General features: G+C 37.6%; 1 protein-coding gene across 1 annotated transcript in view; it reads right to left on the minus strand.

Moving 5' to 3' along the window:
• Positions 1 to 19644, minus strand: part of CACNA2D3 (calcium voltage-gated channel auxiliary subunit alpha2delta 3) — a 1192973-nt gene that overhangs the window by 231098 nt on the left and 942231 nt on the right. The window contains exons 15-16 of the mRNA XM_019504610.1: positions 6122 to 6193; positions 5097 to 5177 (exon numbers count right to left, since the gene is read on the minus strand). Of these exons, the coding sequence (XP_019360155.1) occupies positions 5097 to 5177; positions 6122 to 6193 (153 nt within the window). The remainder of the gene's footprint in view (positions 1 to 5096; positions 5178 to 6121; positions 6194 to 19644) is intronic.

Here is a 19644-nt window from a genome sequence, read left to right on the forward strand (position 1 = left end):
TTTCGTCTGGACACGCCCATAGTGTGTACATACAATATTTGCATATACACATATATGTGCATATATACATTTATGTATATATGTGCGTATATATATGGTGTGTGTGTGTGTGTGTGTGTGTGTGTGTGTGTGTGTGTGTGAAAAATCACTATTCTTTTTTTCAGTGAGTTATTTTAACTCTGAGCCACTATACTGTAGCACAGTGGTTCCCAACCTTTTTAGACCCAAGGCACTCCTTGAAAGACTCCAGGCACTCTTTGGAAAATTCTAACTTTGTTTTCACTCTCTTTTTGCAACAGAAGAATTGCTATACTATTTTTCTGTAGTCAAAGGACTCAGAAAGACCACAATAGGTCAGAATGTTTTTAACATTATGGATTCCTATTTGAAATTCTGGATTTATCTTGCAAATCATGTTTGCACACCTCAGCGTGCCAACATTGCAGGGCACCCACAGCATTCTTGAAAGGATCTCAAGGCACCTCAGGGTGCCACATCACCCTGTTTCAGAATCACTGCTATTACATTTCATACATTTCTAAAATTACTTATTATGAATGTTTCTGTGCTCAGATATCTCTGTATATTGTAGGTATCTTGCAAAATGTAAGCCTCTTGATTTGCCAGTTAGCTTTATTTGTTTTGCTGCTATTAAAGTGCTTTGTACATGTTAAAAAAAGTTTCCTCTAGCAAGGGTCTCATTCAGCAAACCCATTTACCAATGCACTTAAGCATGTGCTTAAATGCAAAATTAAGCCCATACTAAAAATGGATGTATATATTAAGTACTTTGTTGAACTGGCTCCTTGAAAATACGTCTGTCACAAAATGACCTGGGTAAAAATGTTAATATTCTGAAGTCAGACCCATTTCTCACAGAAATAACCAGAAGACCGTGTTTGAAGATTTTTGTAATTTACTAAAAATATAAACCTCAACATGACATTATAGCTCTATCAGAGAGAGCTCATATCTGATTGCAATTTACGCTGTATCTCTCTATGATCAAATAAATTCAACTGTATCTGCTATAGAAAAGATTGCTTCATAAATTAGTAGTTGTAATAAGCTTTACAAAAGGGTAATAGAAGGTGATAGGCTCTTGGCATTTCTTCATAAAGCAAGAAGAAACAAAGCCGTCTTGTCCACATTTTCCCTATTACATTATGACAAGTGAACTTTTATCTAATTAAATATCAGACCTCAATCATAATTGTCTTTGTTGATAATTGTGGACTGAAGTCCAAACAAGGAAAGCCAGGTAAGGAAATAAATGTGGGTGGTACACTTTAGAAAAAAATATTTATCTGTCCTAAACGTTGTCTGTGTCCAAATGTAGTACTTCATCGTAGTTTGTACAGTACTTGAAGACTGTTTGTGCTTAAAATGTTACTTCTGTTTGGAAAGATACTATTGCTTTCAGTATCCACTATTTTAAATAGAAGGGATCTCTCAGAAACTGATAGACCATTTCAAAAAGAAAGAAATTTGGTGTGACTACAGCATCATGTAAAAACTAAATATATTTAGAGTTAAATCTCACTGTCCTTATTCTGCACAAAAGCCCATTGAAAATCAATGGACATTTTACCAGCACAAATACTGATAGGGATAACTCATTGTGATTATCTATATTTCTCTGCCCAAATTCCATCTCATCCAAGCTAACACATTTTTAGGTTTTCAGAAATTTCATCCTCATACCAAAGTTATCAGATAAATGAAACAAAGTATACATTGCATCTGCATGAATGGATTCTATGGATAGTCACACTCTGCCACTAGAAGAAAGATGTTTTGCATACTACAGCCTGAAAATGGGAGTTTTAAGTCAAACCATTTTGCTGCTTTAACTGCACTGCATGGTAGTCAGTGTCTGTTGCAATAATCTTCTGTCACACTGGACTACATAGTGGTATAAAGTGCACATTTTAATGACAATTCTAATGCTTAGAAAGAGGAGCAAATGCTGCTTGAATAGAATTAAACTGTCTTTAAAATCCAGTACAATTAAAACAAAGCTCCTTATAGTTTCCCAATGAACCTTTTCCTGCTAGCTTTTATTTTCATCACTGCGCACACGAACACCTGCTACTCAGGCCCATAACAAGGGGAATTCTTTTCAACACTTACCTCTTTCTAGGTTCACAAATCCAAGATATTTCTAAATTTTGCATGCTATTTCCACATAAGCTCTATGTTGAGGAGAGATTGAAAGAAATAGGCATATTCCAGTTGCAGAAGTGGTAATTAAAAGAGGATGTGATACCAGTCTTCAAATATGTGAAGGTGTGCCATAAAGAAGAGGAAGACTGTCTTTTTTTCACTGATGCAGGATGTGGACCTACAGCTTGAAGTTACAGCCAGTTAGGTTTAAACTGCATATCAGGAAAAGCTTCTTGACCGTTAGAACAGTGAGGACATGAAAAATACCGCCTACAGAAGCTGTAGACTCTCCATTGTAATAATGAGAAGAGCTCTGCAACCTAAAGCAAATGGATATTGGAGATGACCATATTCAGCAGCAGAATGAAGCCAAGCTTTACAGCTGGATTAGTTATGAAAGAAGAATCAAGGAGCTGAGATAAGCTATGGAGGTGGCATAGGAAAGGGAGTTCTGACTGTCCATAAAAAGGGTGTGAAGTGTGGAGTTATGTTTGCTATCCCCATTTGCAGAGCATAATGGAGAGTGTTTGGTATTTCCCATGCTTCTGGACTTTGCTGGTTGTCACACAGGGCTAGGAAGGAATTTATTTCCCCTTCCTGTTGCTACATATGTCAGAAGTTTATTCCTCAGAGGCACTGCGTATTGGCTACAGCCAACACTGGGGATTTTGAATCGGATGTGCCAGAACTAAAACTCAGAGATTCTTGGTTAGAGGATCTTGACCCTCAGGGTCAAACCAATAATCACATTTGGGATCAGGAAGGAATTTTATTTTATGGTCACAATGGTACAGAGTGTAGGTGTTTTGCCTTCCTCTATGGCAAAGGGCATGGCCCTCTTCCTTGGATCTCTCAAATGCATTTTAATGACACTTGCAGCAGCATAACACTGACCACCATTGTCTTTCTGCTTTACCTCTCATAGGTTAGAGTGCTATGCCTTGTAGCCTCAGGTGACATATAGGGGGTGTACAGGGGTGCACGTGCACCTCCTGAAAGTGCTGGCGATGGGCGGGGGGGCAGGCAGAGTGCTGGTACCCCCTTCCCCCCCACCAAGAAGTGCCACCAGCACTTCCAGACTCAACCTCCAGCTGCAAGGGGGATTCCCCCCACTGCCAACACCACTGTGGCTGCCTGTGGACCATCCCTGCTTGGCCTGCCCTCACTGCCGACGTCAGCGCGGCTGCTTGTGGGTGGTCTCTGCTTACCTCTGCCACGCCCCTGGTGCTCACACTGCCTGTGGGCGATCACTGTGCCCCTCAAGCCTTGGGAGGTATGCGTCGCCTATGCTTATAACTGTGTCAGGGTTCATTGTGTAGTTTTAGTAACAGGTTAGACAAGGTTTTGAATGGGATGGGTTAGATAGAGATGATCCTGCCTCAAATAGGGGGTTGAGACTAGATGACCTTCAGAGGTCCCTTTTAGCCCTGCTTTTCTATGATCCTACACTAGGGCCTTTCCTATTTGCCCACACAGATAAAACTATCCAGTTCTTATCATCTTCCATATTGATTACTGAAACAGCCTTCTTTCTGGCTTTGATAAATCAATATTTGCCTCAGATCATTTCGTAGCCTGCCCATCATGTCACCCCTTTCGTTGCACCTCTCCAATAGTTTTCCCTTTCTGGGTTAACCCAGAGGGCTGGATTCAAATAGCCCAAGACAAATAAGCTGTCTCTGCCCATCTATACCTATACTTTGTAACTGCTACCCTGCTTCCTGTTCTTTAAGAAGAAAACATCTCAGGATCAATCTGTCAACTATGAGCATGTCTACCATGCCCCAGTATAGGGAATGCTGCAGTGAGATATAAAGTGCCTACCCCCTCACTGCATCTCCCCAAACTAGAAACAGCATCACCAGCTTAGTGAAGTACTTGGCACACAGGGATTCTCCCTGGCATGCACCCAGCATCACATAGCTCTGTCAATACAATTATTACATGCTGTACTTTGCTACTCCATTAATGGATTTATCATGAACAGAGGTTGCCTCTGGTGTCAAATTACTTGGTTATTCTGTTGAAAAAAAAAATCAATTTAAGATTAGGGTGAAACCATAAATTTAATTTTCACTTGTGACTGAAACATGATTATAATATAGCATATCAGAGGTAGAGAACTGCTGAATTAATAATGTACTATATCTAACTTAATTCAAAAGTATCACCACCTTTGCATTCATCTGAAACATATTTTTACAAATTTACAAATGATTCAGGATCAGACCGTTTATTCTGCCTGATCTATTTTATTCATAGTTGTTTTTTTTGTAAGAGGCAACTATAATTTTGCAAAACTAAGTATCGGGGAACACCTAAAATACATTAAACAAGAAAGACAATGGCAGTAAGCTGTCTCAGCAGGTTGTAACAAGTCTATGAAAAATAGCACTAGTTTTACTCAGTGTTCAGGATTAACTCAGGACAGGGGAGATTCAAGACAATAAGAATTAAGCAGTGCTGGAAGTCATGTTAATAACTGAATTAGTACCTCCATAAAGATCTTTGAAATGTAATTCCAATTATTTTGTGAGAGATACTTTAGAATGGAATCATGTTGGTGATTTTATTAAATTCAGTCTTTAATGAATCCCTTCCAGCCCTAAACTTCTGTGAATCTGTGAATATTAATTGGTAGAGTATAAAAGCTTGAACAATTTAGAATGCTATAACACAAATTAACTGACACCTGCCATTTGGAGTGAATCATTAAAGCAACAAAGCTAGGACTCCCAGGACAAAATCAGTGAGGTAAAAAGGGCTACTAAGGATTTGCCTTAAAATCATTTTGTATGGAATTTGTGTCCTGAATTCCATTTTTGATTCTGTCATTAACTTTCATATACAAATTGGATGCTAAATAATTGTAAGATATTGTTAATTCCATTCTATACTGTATACTACATTTGAAATTGTATGAGAATTACCTTATATTTTGGAATTGTCTTTAAAAGTTCTTTAACTGGTACATCCGTGCCAACCACACCCAGAAGAATCCCTTTCGATCTCTATTTGAAAATGAAAATGAAAAAAGCACAGATCACTCAGAAGGGTAAACAATCACTGTCAAAACAACGCATGCCATCAACAACTGTTTTCACTTTACAAAAACTATACTAAAGTGAACAGATAACAACCTCATTCTACATACTATTTAAAAAGCTAAATGGATGGTTACAGCAAATCTGGTCACCACCCTCTTCCTCCACCCCCGGTGCCCCATAGCTTCCTTTCCTTATTCTGCAAATAAAAACAAGGAAGCAGGTGAAGTTTCAGGAGATAAAGAGCCCCTCAATTAAACACTTCTGTATGTGAAGTAGCTTTAAGATGAAAAGCTACAGATAACAATTTGACATATCCTCTTCTGTCCCAATTTATACTGCCATTAGGTAGTCACGAGAGAAGGATTAAACATTAAGGGAGAAGTGCACATAATTACCTTTAATAATTTATCAGGTTTTAAAACAAGAAAGATATAACTACATATAAACACATCTGTGTACTTTGCTAATGCACTGGACATTTCTGATGAAAGCGAGTGAATTTGAAAATGAGAAGGGTTATAGATTTCTTGGTGCAAGGAAGGTAATGCAGAAGTAAGAACACAGATGGAACTAACAGCACTGGATCACATTTATCATCTGGGTGATTCTCTCCTAATCATAACAGCATTAACCTTTAATTTAGTTTAATTTAAACTACAGGGTTTCTAGACTAATTTTTTGTACATAAAGATATCTACCACCTAAAATCTACCAATTTTATTCTAACAACATGTGCAAATGGCTAATAAAATAGCAACCACAGCAATAATAAGAATAAGAATAAGAACAACCACCATGACAAAAAAGAACCCCAAGCAGGCCAAAATCCCATTAGGCTCCTGGAAGTTGCTAACTTTCATTGTAGTCAGTAGAGTATCACATGGTAGGAATATAATTTGAATACTTACAGTCTCATTTTGCTTACTAAATACTGGCATGGCAACAGTAGTCATCAAAACCAATCCCTGATCATCAGCAAGCTATATTTGAAAAGAAATAGATATTACCTCTAAGAATCTTCTGCATATTAGTGAGTCATAATTATACACAAATTCTTCATTTCAACTGAAATTAAACATTCAGGGCTTCTATACATGTGCAGGGAAGCTGCTCCAAGGCGCTGTAATTACAGGACATTGGAGCAGACTAAATTAATCAAATCTGCTGGAGTGTGGTAATTGGAGCACTCCAGCATCACATTTTTCAGCGCAGGGATGTTGATACATGGCAGTGGGGGCACTTTAACTGAAGCTCATTTGACCGGCTTTAGTTAAAGCACCCCTACTACCATTTTTCAGTGTGGTGACATTGATACACAAAACGCTCTGAGCACATTAATTAAGATGACTCGAAGCCATGCTATTTAAAGTGCCCCCCCACTTCCCCCCAGAGCATGTCTATAAATACCCTCTATTTAAATGAGTTTTTCAATGTTAAAACACAAATCCAGCAATGCCCCCATTTCCATCCCCAACAGTGCCCCACCACACATCAACCTTGCCACCCTGGGTGATGCCTGGCCAGGGTATCTTTGCTGGAGTCTCCCAAGAGAGATACTGGGAGCTGAAATGAGAGTTATGGAAGCAGCATGTGTAACAGCCAAGCAGTAGGAGCTCTGTTCTACTTCATTCCCACTAACAGCTCTGCCATGTTTTCCTCTGCCTGTTTTCTCCCAGCAAAGAGCAAAAGGTCATGGGTGAAGACGCTTTATCTCAGGATCTCATCACCTAGTGCAGATTCATGGGGATGACAGTCAGCCAGGATCCCAGGAGCACCTCTGGTGCTTTAGCATCCAGCAAGTTTCAGGTTGTTGTGCTAGTCAGTGGCATCAAGAACCAGATGGTTCTGTGCATCAGGTTTCTTCAGTTAGGGAAGAGAATAGGTCTCCTGACCTATGGCCCATCAGAGAGAACCACACAATGCTTTATCATTCTGGAAAGGAGAGTAGCATTACTAAGGGAATTTTGTCTTCACACCTTCTGGCCTTTGTCACACAACACATGATGCAGGGGTTATGATGAACTTCAAGTTCATAGGTCAGATGTGTACTGCTATGTTACTTTGCAACTCTTGAGGGTCTCCATCATCAGAATATGAAGGAGAAATCAGTCAAGAAGTGAGAGTTTTGCTTAAAGCAGCATTTTACCTGTTAATTTGCATTCCATTTAATGGTTAGTGAGGCTATCACAGCTGGAAAGAGTATTTAATATTTAGATACAATAAAGATCAATTATATGAAAGATTTGCACCAGGTTATATGTATATTTTTCCAAAAGGAGGGAGAAAACAACCTTACCCCCCAGAAGAGGCACTTGGGTGAGCTGTAGGTACAGTTGCTATTGCAAATTGCAATGAACTAGCTATGCTACTCCCTTCTACTGCTGCTGCCACTATACTGGGACACGTCCTTTCCCATACAACTTCAATATTTGTTCATATTTTGTGGCATCTTGGCAATTTTTGTTTCCCAGACCAAACCTTCCTGGGTACAATCCTTCCTTTATCAGGTCAGTAATGGCTATTGCATGCTCAGATCCACAAAACAGAAATGTCATAGTCTTTGACTGCTGCTGATCTGATCATTTTAATAAACAGAATATTGAGAACCTTAACATTTAACTTTTGATAGTTTCCAAATTATTCTCTGGTTTCATTCTTCCAAGCAGATGTGTACCATGGGATGCAGCACCATCCCCTGGGTGAGAAAAAGATTTTTCCGGCCATCAGATTTAGGGAATGAGAAGGCTTACAGTTGATGGGAGACATACAGGAACGTTAAGTAGAACCAACTCATGCTCTTGGTTTTTGACAAGAAGTGGTGCTTGCTAGCACCTAATGTAAACCTTGCCTTATTTAGCAGTAAATAATCTACTTCGATATACAAAAAGGGGCAGAGGTAATAAACAGAGTCAAGTATGATTGGACCAGACTAAAAACTCTCTTTAGCCAGTGTAGTATGATCAAGCATGCTGATATGATGCAGCCAATAGGCCTAGAATACATGTAAATCAAAAAGTGAAAAGGCATTCCATTGATTATGGGGGGTGACATCTTGGAGAAACAAAGATTTTGTATGATTGCCCAGGGTTATTTAACTCTGACAGCATGTGTTTGTCAGGTATCAGTGTGACATTATTAATCTATACATCCAATTCAGATTCAAAGGATATCTGGAAACAATTTATTTCCTGGAATGTCAAGTTAGAAATTGCTAGTGATATCTGTTGAAATTATACCATCCTTAAAATGGAGGAAACCAGACCAGACTTTGGCTGAAACCTTTGAAGAAAGAGTTACCAACGCCCAGAATATACTCTGGAGCATGAGCACAACAATGCTCTGTGTGACAGTGATATCTATCAATAAAGACTGAGGAGGACGTGGGGGGAAGGGGGAACTAGTTGCTCTAACCTCATATTTGGGGTAGAAATGTGGGCTTATGGTCCATGTTTTGCATATCATTTGAGGTGGGTAGATGGTTTCAAATGGGCTGTTGGCCATTTTCATGATAATGGAATTAGCAAAAGATTGGCTGAATGGAGTGATTGAACACAACCACCACCTTATTCTTCATCAATTATTTTGTGCTGAATGTCATTTGTTTATTAAAGCTGTAGGCCTTCTGTCATAAATTGAATTAACCTTTGAGGAATTTTCATGAGGGATTCCCTGGGCAATGATGTTTTGGTGGAAATACTTTGAAATAGTAGAATGATAGCCACTGGGTATTTCCATCAGCACCCACTGTGAGATATTTAACACTAGAGTATGTCAGCAAACTACAGAGGAAGCAATGTGCTAGGAATTTTACACTGATATTTGTTAAGTCTTTGAATCTGTTATGCTATATGAAATAATAGAACTGTATGATGATGGTTGAAAATCTTCCAACTGTTTGAACAAAACTGGTGTGCTCTGAGAAGTAAAAATGGAGAAGGTTTTTGCTTAAGAATACTATAACTAAAATTCAGCTGATATTAATAAGCCTGGAATCAACATACATCACTGATATCTATAGAACAGGTTATGATTTATGTCTTGTATCCCCAGTATACACTTAATTAGATATAACTGTTTAAAATATGTTCTTTTGTGCAAATGTAGGAATTTAGATAATACGAGCCCTTAAATAAGCCAAAATGTATTTATGTCCTCTATTGTGTGATACTATTTATTTAAAAACTCAAAGACTACAGTGCGATTACTAAGACCTACCAATTATTCAAATACTGAAAATCCATTCTTTCCAGGAGAAGATGTAGACAAGGCAAGATTGATGACTTCCAAATCCACCAAAATAGCATCAAGGGCTGCATCTTCATGAGCGTGGTCATTTGGGTCCCTGGGGACAACTAGCAGTGGCACACCTGTGCCATGTGCTCTCTGGTGTGTGGCAGATTATCCTGGATGGGGAAGGAGAGGCTGGGTCCAGCACTGGGCTGGCCCCAGCAGCCTTGTCTGGGGTCCTGGGAGCCTCCTGGGGCTGCAGCAGCAATGATCCTGCCGCTCGGAGCCTGGCCAGCAACCAGAACATGGCTCCAGCTAGCCCAGCTCTGTTTTTGAGTGGTGCACACTGCCTTTGTGTGTTTTTTTGCACAAGTTTTTTTGATCCCTGGATATCCAGGGGTCAAATCCCCCTGCAAACTGCTCCCTTGCATCATGGGGACCACCTGAATGTGCAGTATGTGTCACCGCAGATGTGTCTGTGGCACCAAATACCACACATCTATACTCATCTGGACCAAGCCAAAATGTCATAGGTTTATAAACAAACTATTATGCATAAATACTTCCATTGCAAAACTGTACACAAAGAACACATAGAAACACAGGTAAACGTTCTTTTTTTCACCATCAAATGTGCAGATAAATGTTTCTATGCAGATTATAAATGACAGCTTAGTCATATGTACATGACAGAAAAGAAAACTTACTGCAAATGCTTTTGACAATCATATGGAATGGCATTCATCTACTAATGTAGTGCAACAGTATTATCATACATGTAATTTTCAGTCATATATATTGGAGGCTCCTTGGGAATGACTGAAATCCAAAACAGCATGATTTTAATCTGCTGCTGCAAATATGTTCTGACCTCAGTTTAATTATCAATTTTGTCTTCTCATTTTTGGTTGTCAGTATCATTCAGTAGGAATATATACTAGCTGGTGCTATACAGGTGTTCTATTAAGTAATATAGTAATTTCTTGTACATTGTGAAAAGTGATAATTTAATGCTTTTGTATAGATGTTGTAAATACTGCTTGATTCATGCTTTTTGGCCCAAGAACCAGTAAGGTACACATATTCAACAAGACACGAGAAGTATCCCTGAAAAAAATGTATGCAGCACCATTTCCTTCACTGCATGCATGGTTAGGATCTTTTAAAAAATGTATAAAACAACACAGATCGACCAACTTTGTTTACAAATAAAGAATAGACTTACCAAAACTTTGAGACCCTGCCCCCCCGCCCGAGATTAACAAGCATGACTATAAAATATCATCTTTTTAGCTTTAATTTTCTTTCCAGTTTCCCTCTCCAGATAGACCACTATGTCTTCTTGATCTCCCTGTTCTATCATGCTACTGTTTTTTCAGAGCTGAATAAGAAACTTCAGCTTTCTGAAACTTCAGAATCATCACATTAGATTAGAGAATCCAGCTTTCATCTATTAAAATCCTTGTTTCCCTCATAAGGCCTGCGGCCCTCCATGCCTGGAGCACCAGCCACATCAGTTAACATGCAGAGGCTCTAACTGACATTAAAACATTGCTACATTTTTACTTACTTCATTTAGCTGCATTTTGTGTATTTATAATACAAGAAAAAAAACTGTTCAAGAAAGAGAAAAATACAAACGCCACTAGCAAGCTCAAAGAGTTGAGGGTATAGGCATACATGAATTGGGGAAAGAACATGTGCTTTGAAGTGTTTACAAAAAATATTTTAAAACACAGTATATTTTTGGCTATACATTTAAGTAATAAAAAAGCTGAAACCAAATGCTTTTAAAAGACATCTGAGGCCCAGCAAGCCACCTGAGTGGACATTAGGCGGTTTACAGTATTAGTAAAAGCAATAGAAATGGGTTCAGGAAATCATTTTTCAGCCATTCATGTAACCACTAAAGTCAATTTAATAATTTAAATTCAGTGTCAAGGAGTTTGTTTGCCAACTTTTTTTATTAGACCAACTACACAGTTGCAAAAAAACTATTTTTTGCAACTATTTAGTTGGTTTAATAAACAATATCAACTCTACTCAAAGACTTTTTCTGCCAAAGGACCCTCAGGAATTTTGTCATCAAAATCCTAATGAATTCTACTGGGAGTTGAGCACTTAAGTTCCTTAGGCCTCTTTGCAAATCCCTCCCTCATTTTAGTGAATAATTGCAGTAGTTAGCTGATCAAGCATTCGCTGAATAATATTTGATTGGTTCTAGTAGCTAATAACAGCATCTATGCAACAATTTTAAGCAAAAGTATGATTGTTTTGATTTCATAAGTCTCTTCCATTTCCAAAGGATTTATTCACTAGCTCTTGAGATGGAAATTAAGTCCATCCCTTTTTCTTGTTGCAATATTAGTGAAAACAGAAGGAAACAAGAACATATAAAAATGGAAATTCAGGAATTATGTCTTAGGCAGAAACTTTTATATCAGAGACTTTGGTTAGCAATGGATACAATTAATTACTGGTAAAATAATCAATGAAATACCAGGTGACATGGAGGCATGCTATTCACATTTTACAGAGAAATAATGAAAAGGCGATATCAAGGGTGCCTATACATAAGCAGGGAAGCTGCTCTGACGCTGTAATTCCAGTGCATTGAAATAGACTTGATTAATTGAACTGCTAGAGTGTGGCAGTTACCATGCTCCAGGAGCCTCCCACATCGTGTCTCAGAGTCCCTGCAGTTCAAAATGGTGATGGGGGCACTGTTATGTAAAGCTTGTCAAACGGGGATGTGCTTTAGATAAAGCGCTTTATCTAAAGCTCGCCACCATTTTGAGATGCAGAGACGGTGATACGTGAGATGCTCCAGGCACTTTAATTAGAGCGGCTCTTGGAGCTGCTCTAATTAACGTGCTCCCCCCCACACACTCTCAGAGCACATGTATAGAGGTTCAAAGACATTCTATGCTGCCTTTACTTAAGGTATTAAAGGTGTCTTAATCACTTTGACAGAGGACAAGCTCCTACATAAAGAAGATACAGCCAGGCCTATAATATTTAGGCCCTGGATCCTGTGACAGGAAGGGGCATTACCCTCATGTAGACTCTGACTTCAGAAGATCTCGCCGCATGTGTGGTAGGCCATTTGTGTGCTACACAATAAAAGGATTATACAATATTGCTACACAATAGAAGGAGTTCTGCAGATGGCTATACAAGGAGCTTTTCCCTTTTAAATTCTTCTTGTAATTCAGGATATTTCCTCACCAAGGAACAGCAGGATGCTTCAGAATAAAAGAAATTCCTTTCTAAAAGGATAAAGGGACCAGAACTGAACATTAATATAAAAAAAGTTCCTAATCGAACAGTGAATATTAAGAAAATACCACTGTAGAAATGAACATTTATTATCTTTCACTTTATTCCAAAATTAGAATTTGATTTGAGGGACATGTTGACTAATAAAGTAACAAGTGAATTCTCCTTTATCATTATGAACCCAGTTTCAAAAAATAGCACATCTCAATATTTCATTTGGGTGTACACATGTGCATTTTGAAACAGAATATTGGAACATGTATTATAATTGGAACTCCATTAAGATACAGCATTCAAAAATATGTTTATTGGTCAGAAAACTGAAATGTTTTGTTCAGCACCCATGGAAAGTAATAAGGAGAAAGAGGATGGCCTCATAAAACATATCAGACAGTATTTCTAGGAACAATGCAAGCTTTACAATCTTATTATCCAGGCTTGTGACCATACTAAAAGAAATCATAGGTGCATTCATTTTGGTTAAGGAAAGTAATATCTTCACCCTATCTGCTTTTTTCAGTAATAAATCATAAAGATGCCTAAGTTAAGTGTCAATACACAAAACAGAGAATGAACAATGAACAAGAGAGAATGAATTTCCAACCTTCCACCATCTTTTATTTTAAAGCAAGGGAGGCAAGTTGGAAAGACTTAGCCCCACTTATTCTCAGAGAATACAGACCAAGAGTCAATGTCCAAAATAATCCATTCCCTGGGAATTCATTTGTACAGGCTTGAGTACAAACAATATAAACAGATAAAATAGTATAAACAGTCAGTTTGTGCTTTCTCTTTAAGTCTATCTGTCCCTAAATATCTCAAACTCTATCCTACTAGTCAGGATGAGAATCTGACTGCCTATCCCCTCAGGCAAGGATGTGAGTCAAAGGATGTGTCTGGGAGTCCCCACAGACATAAATGACCTGTCCTCTTTCACAGTGGTTTGGCTCTGACTAAGATCTTTCCTAGTAATGCATAAGCCTCAAATGCAGTAGACTGAACACCATCCTCCCTCCTTGTGTTATGGGCACAATATATCCTGGTGCTCATGGCCAACTACATGTCCCTGAATTCAGAAACCTGTGGAAACAAGATTTTTTCCTGTCTTCAAGTCTCTGATGTGAAAGCACAGGTTAGGAGGATTAGTGCTGTATCCTGAGTGAGCATCTGGTTCCCCTCTGTTGTTCCTTGTAGAGCTGGAGTCAGAAACTGAGGCACAAATTCTTGTTTTAGTATAAGGCTAAGGACTTCATAGCAAGCACTGACCCAGAGTTTTACAAATAAGAAACTCTTCCTGGGATTTTCTTGATTAATTACACAACAGCAACACAATGAACCTGAATTTAGATATTTTCCAAAACCTTAGCCTTTACCTAGGATGTCCCTTACGTCCATGTGTTCTCTTCCTCCAGAAAGCCATTCCAACCTCCATTATATCACAGTTGAGGTCAAGAAGCAACATCTCATCAGCCAAACTTCAGCAACTTTAAGCTGGCTTTAATGTTTGCCAACAAAGTTGATCAAGAGACATCTTGACATTTACAGCGAATAATTGTACGGCATTCTTACATGCAACTACTTGAGAGGGGTGCGTAGATAAGCCTTCTTATAAAAATCCTGTCAGAACAGTCATTTGGGATTTTGATACTGTAATATATTAAATAAGAAGAACCTTTAAATTTATCTATGCAAAACTGGTCCATATAATGTAAACAGCTGACTGGGAGACTAGATCTAGATTTGACTTTAAATAGCAATGGGTAAATCTCAAAAGACCTGTTCACTCCAAACTTTCATATGCTTGTCTTAAACCCCTCAAGTCTGGAACTGGAGCTGGAAATTTCACCAGACCTACAGAACTTCTTGGTTTGGGCTAGGTTAGATATATTAACTTAGCTCGGGGTGTTTCAACTTCTTATTGAAATTAAGAATTACAAGACTTCATTTTCAGTTTATTTGAAGTTTGGGCTGAAGTTTTGTAAAAGTTGTAATTCACAGGTTTGCTATGCCTTCTCCTAATACAGACAAGCAAATAGCTGGCTGTTTTATAATAGATAAATTACTCTATTGGTCTTGCAATTAAAGGGCTAGTTTTCATGAGATTTAGAAAACAGAATTAAAAACAAAAGTAAAGAAATCTAATTCTTTTTCATGTGGACCCTAAGGGTTTTAAAATTATCACTTTCTTTTTTTCTAACTCCTAGAAATTTAAGAATGAGACAGTCAGGGATTGTGGTTTCCCTCAGAAAGCTATTCTATTCAAGAAGTGTACTGATTTTTTAATGCAGGAAACTGCATAAGAGCCTTGAAGTTATGACCCTAAGTAGTATGTCATAATATACTTAGCAAATAATAATGAAAACCACAAAAATGATGTAGTAGGGATAGGAAAAATGCATTCTTTGGCTAAGAAATTACTGAATGTTTAAAACCAAGAAATGCAATCTGCGGAGAAAAAATTCTCTGGCTTATACCCTCAAATAAATCACTGGCCCGTGCTGCCTAGCAATAGCATGAGTATTATAGCTGGGAAATAAACCTCCTTCGACAAATTTCATTCATAGTTTTAATGGCTGCACTTTTCCCTCTTTGTCATGTCTGTATCTCACTCGACCCTCTATCACCAGTTCCTGAAAAATCCCATAAAAACATTCCCCTAGGTTTTATATATATTTTCTATATAGGTTTCAACTCTTCCACTTTTCCCTTTTTTATTCTTCTGACAAAAAAATATCCCCCTAACATACACAAACCAGTAATGTTTAATCTTACTCAAGATACCAACACCTATTTGCGGGAACAAAAATGCAGAAGCTTATGGACAGAAAAGAATGATCAAACTGTTAGGTGTCTTCAGTACAATAAAAAAAAGCTTAGAAATGACTCCCTGAAGCACTTTCCATAGGAATGAATACATAACCAAGGCTAGTGTTTTAGTTTAGAATTCTAAACTAAAGCTACCACTGTCTGAATTTGTTTTTGTCAAAACCATGCTATTCTCATTTACATGTCTTGTGTAAGAGTTATAATAAATCTGCAGGCAGCCAGCTTCAAGTGGAAGGGTATGTGTCTGTCTTTTGATATGCAAGAATAATTAAGTTAAGGACAATAAGAGAGTCCAGATATTTTTTCATATAGCTTTTTGATTGCAGAAATTAATAGAAAGTGCTGCTTCAATTTTAACATCTGTTACAAGGAGGTATTTTTTTTGTTTCACAAGACATGTTTGTTTTCTAATTGTTATTGATGATTAAAAGAATAGAAAGTAAACAATATACAAATAATTTGAATCAAAGCAAACTTTGAAGGCATAATTCAGAGGGGTTTTTTTTATAAAAAAAAGTATAATTAAGCCTCAAAGAGAACTCATTTGAGAACTTAATGCTCTTTGCTTAGTATTTTTCAGAGTTTACAGACTGCTTCTCAAAAACCATGAGTTGCATCTGTTTTAACAAAAAAAAAGTCAGCCGTTTTTTTCAAGTTCATTTTTACAAGTATTCATGTACAAAGTTATTAGATTTGAAATACCAAAATACCTGCTTTCTGCTAAAATAAGTTACAAAATGCATATAGAAAGCACAAAGCCACAAAGAACACAGTTCAGAAGTTAACTTGTATAATGCTTTTCTTATTCAGCCCCCTTTTCCTACTTTTCAGAGCTTTTTAGAAGAGAATTTTGTTTCTCTCAATAATTGCCATCATCTTAGAGATGTTCTAAGATTATCATTAGACCACATACATCTTGCAGGGGTTCTTTTTATACTGGATTATTCCTCAGACCATGACATTCATTCAATCTGTGTCTGAGAAAACAACGGGGTATATTTACTGTGCAAGAAAACTAATGTAGAGATCATGAATCAGTTGATGTAGCCTTCTAATGTGAAGCCCTACAGGGTAAATAGACAATGTAAATGCAGTCATATGTATGGGCTTCTGATGGGGATATAGGCTATAGGGATGGGCAAGGAAGAAAACTGGGTTATACATGCAAAATGAGCAAAGGGAATGTGGTTTGTGGATATGAAAGAAATGGGATTTGAGTTAAGGGAGAAGCAGAAGAAAGGGAGAAATTGAAGAAAGAGAAGCCTTGTGAAGGAAGCACAGGAGTGAGGAACACTGTCCTGTGCTGCGGAGCTTGCAATGGCCTGGAGCTGTGGTGGCACAGGAGCCCAATAAACTCTGTTGTGACATTCCTACAGCAGTTCACCCCTGGTGCTGTGATACAGAAGTAGACAGCTCCTTTTACTTCTCCAGCTTATCTTCACTATCTTCCATATTTCCCCTGCCTCCTCTCTATTGCCCACTTTACTGCAAGCTCCAGATCATCCTGTGGCCTATCCTGCCTCCCTACTTTTCTGTGCTGGGTAGAGTCAATGAGACAAGCTGGCAGCATCAGAAAAATAAATAACAATTTTGTTGCCTGTTTTTATTGCACCATATGGTGAATAATCATAACAAGGACTAGCTCTTTTTGTATTTAAACATATAGCCAAGCAGGAATGTTGCAGGACTATGTGTGTGCGTGTAAAGCCTGCAGGGACCATATTTCTTTAGGGAAAAGAATTATGGAGTGTCAATTTATAAAAGTGCTCCTTTTTCAAAAGTTTATATAGTCATATTTGTGAATCTCTAAGACACAGATATTGAAAATAAAAATTGGCTGCTGAGGAGTCTGTTGAAAATATGGAAACTAAATTCAGTAATTCAAGTGTGAAATACAAGGACTGAAGTGCAAATTTCAATGCAACTTTCATTATAGAGGCACTAGGGTGGTTTGATTATAGATGAGATTTTAAAAATAGAAAAAACATTAGCCTCCATGAAGAGTGAGAAACACAGGAAAGTAAAGGAACAATAAAACAGGGTCAAATGTAAATATTTACTACATGATTATTTCGTACTTCATTTGATTAAATTTAGCTTCTTATATCATTTTAATAAAAATGCTAAGATTACTAGTCTTGCATTTCAGTGAAAATAGCTGCTTTGCAAATTTTCAATTTTCTATTCCCAGTGACAGTTAATTCAACACTTCAAAGTATAAAAAAGGTAAATGAGGCGAGGAATGATAAATGATGCTCCAAAATTGCTGAAATATGATGGCATCAAGAGAAAAAGAGGGTGAAACTCTACTTACACAAAGTTAAAGGATAACAGAGAAAGAAAGAAGAAAGCTGTCAGGAACTTTTGGGACACAAACATCACCAAAGACATTTTTTACTTGCAGGAGACTTGATTCCTTTCATTTGAAAACCATTTTAAAAGTCCCAGAAGATTTTTTTTAAAGCATACATATACTTAAAACAGCTATCTACCTCCATTTGCATATCTAATTTATACACTTCTGTCTCTTTATACGAGTTCAGTAGAACAAAATAATCACAGGAGGAGTGGGACAAAAGATCTTGAACCCTGCTGTGTTTGTTCGAGAATGCAAGTAAAGCTATTCTTTACAGGAAAGAAAACACCCTTCTGGGCTATTAGAGAGGAATAGCTTTTCCTAGTCAGTGAAGCCCAGAGTATGTCAACTGTCATTCAAATTGATGCAAAGATATGGCCCACTTTACCTATAATTTTGAAAGCCATAATGGAAAAGTGTGGAAATCTGGTAAAAATAATCATGTGATTTTCACAACATTGTGGGATGGTCACTTAACATGCTGCACAATAGTAATGTGGACTACACATTGAAATCATGTATTATATTTCTAGCAGCAGAAATGAATGAATAGGTTTAGAAGAAAAATCCTCTCTCTCTTACACAGGAATCACAATTAAAAATACCTGCAGCCTGTATGTCTATGACTGCATTTGTGGTAGTTTCCATTTTATATATAAGTAATAATCCATGCAAACACCTTGGTAAAAGACAAATACCATGGTACAGTAACTATCCAATTTATGCTGCACTCATTTAATAGCACCAGAATTCCAATTTCAAAACAGATCTTCAAGTGAATAATCCAGCAATTTAAACAAACTTTTGATTCAGATTTAATTGCTACAAACTACATTTTAAGAAGATTCACAAAGAGCAGCTAATGGCTACAGAAGAGTTACTGAATGTTTAAAAGACTGTCTCCAAAACTGTTGCACACAAGTAACGTCACACGCATTTTATAATGATGACAAAGGGACAAAAGATATATAATGGATATAAAATAGTAAAGGTAAACTTGGATGGTACATTTTTTATTTCAGATCATTCAGAGGTAAAGTGAACATGTTTGGAGACATGGCTGTTTGAAATGTTTGTCGAGAAAACATTTTTGGATGATACACAGATTCCAACAAAAACACAGTACAAGTCAAAATACCATATGGCAACACATGTATGCTAGTGACTAAGTCATTCATAAAGACATTCATCAGCCCTGTGCTGCTCCCCCTCACCTTGCAAACAGCAAGGGATTCCCTGATTTGGAAGCTGCTCACCATGGCCTGGTTTGCTGAAAAAATGTCTGGACATTAAACATTTTCCTGTGTCACAGGTAATGGGAAAAAGCCCCCTAATTAGTCACCCACAAAGCCCTATTTATGTCTGAAATTTTACATCATGACTCATGTTAACCAACAAGCAACTTTTCATTGCTTGATACAGAACTGTGGCAAACAGTTGGTCAGAGTCATAAACACTTAAGGGCCAGCCTAGTAGCTGTAAGGCATACCTTGAATCCAGATGCAACACTCAGTTGATCTTGTACTTGTGTCACAGTAAATGAGGAAAAGGGCACCAGAGGAATACTGATATGATACCAAGAATCTACTGAGGATTACTTAGTAGGAGAACAGACAAAAGAGACTCAGGGGGGACTATCATCAAAGATACATTTGGGGCCAAACATGCTTTAACTATAGTATTGCAAAAAAAAAAAAAAAAAATCAGGGGGGTTTCGGGGCCAGAGAAGGGGGCATTTGTGGG

The sequence above is a fragment of the Gavialis gangeticus genome, unplaced genomic scaffold (genome assembly GCF_001723915.1).
Source record: "Gavialis gangeticus isolate Ggan-Ray unplaced genomic scaffold, GavGan_comp1, whole genome shotgun sequence".
NCBI lineage: Eukaryota > Metazoa > Chordata > Crocodylia > Gavialidae > Gavialis > Gavialis gangeticus.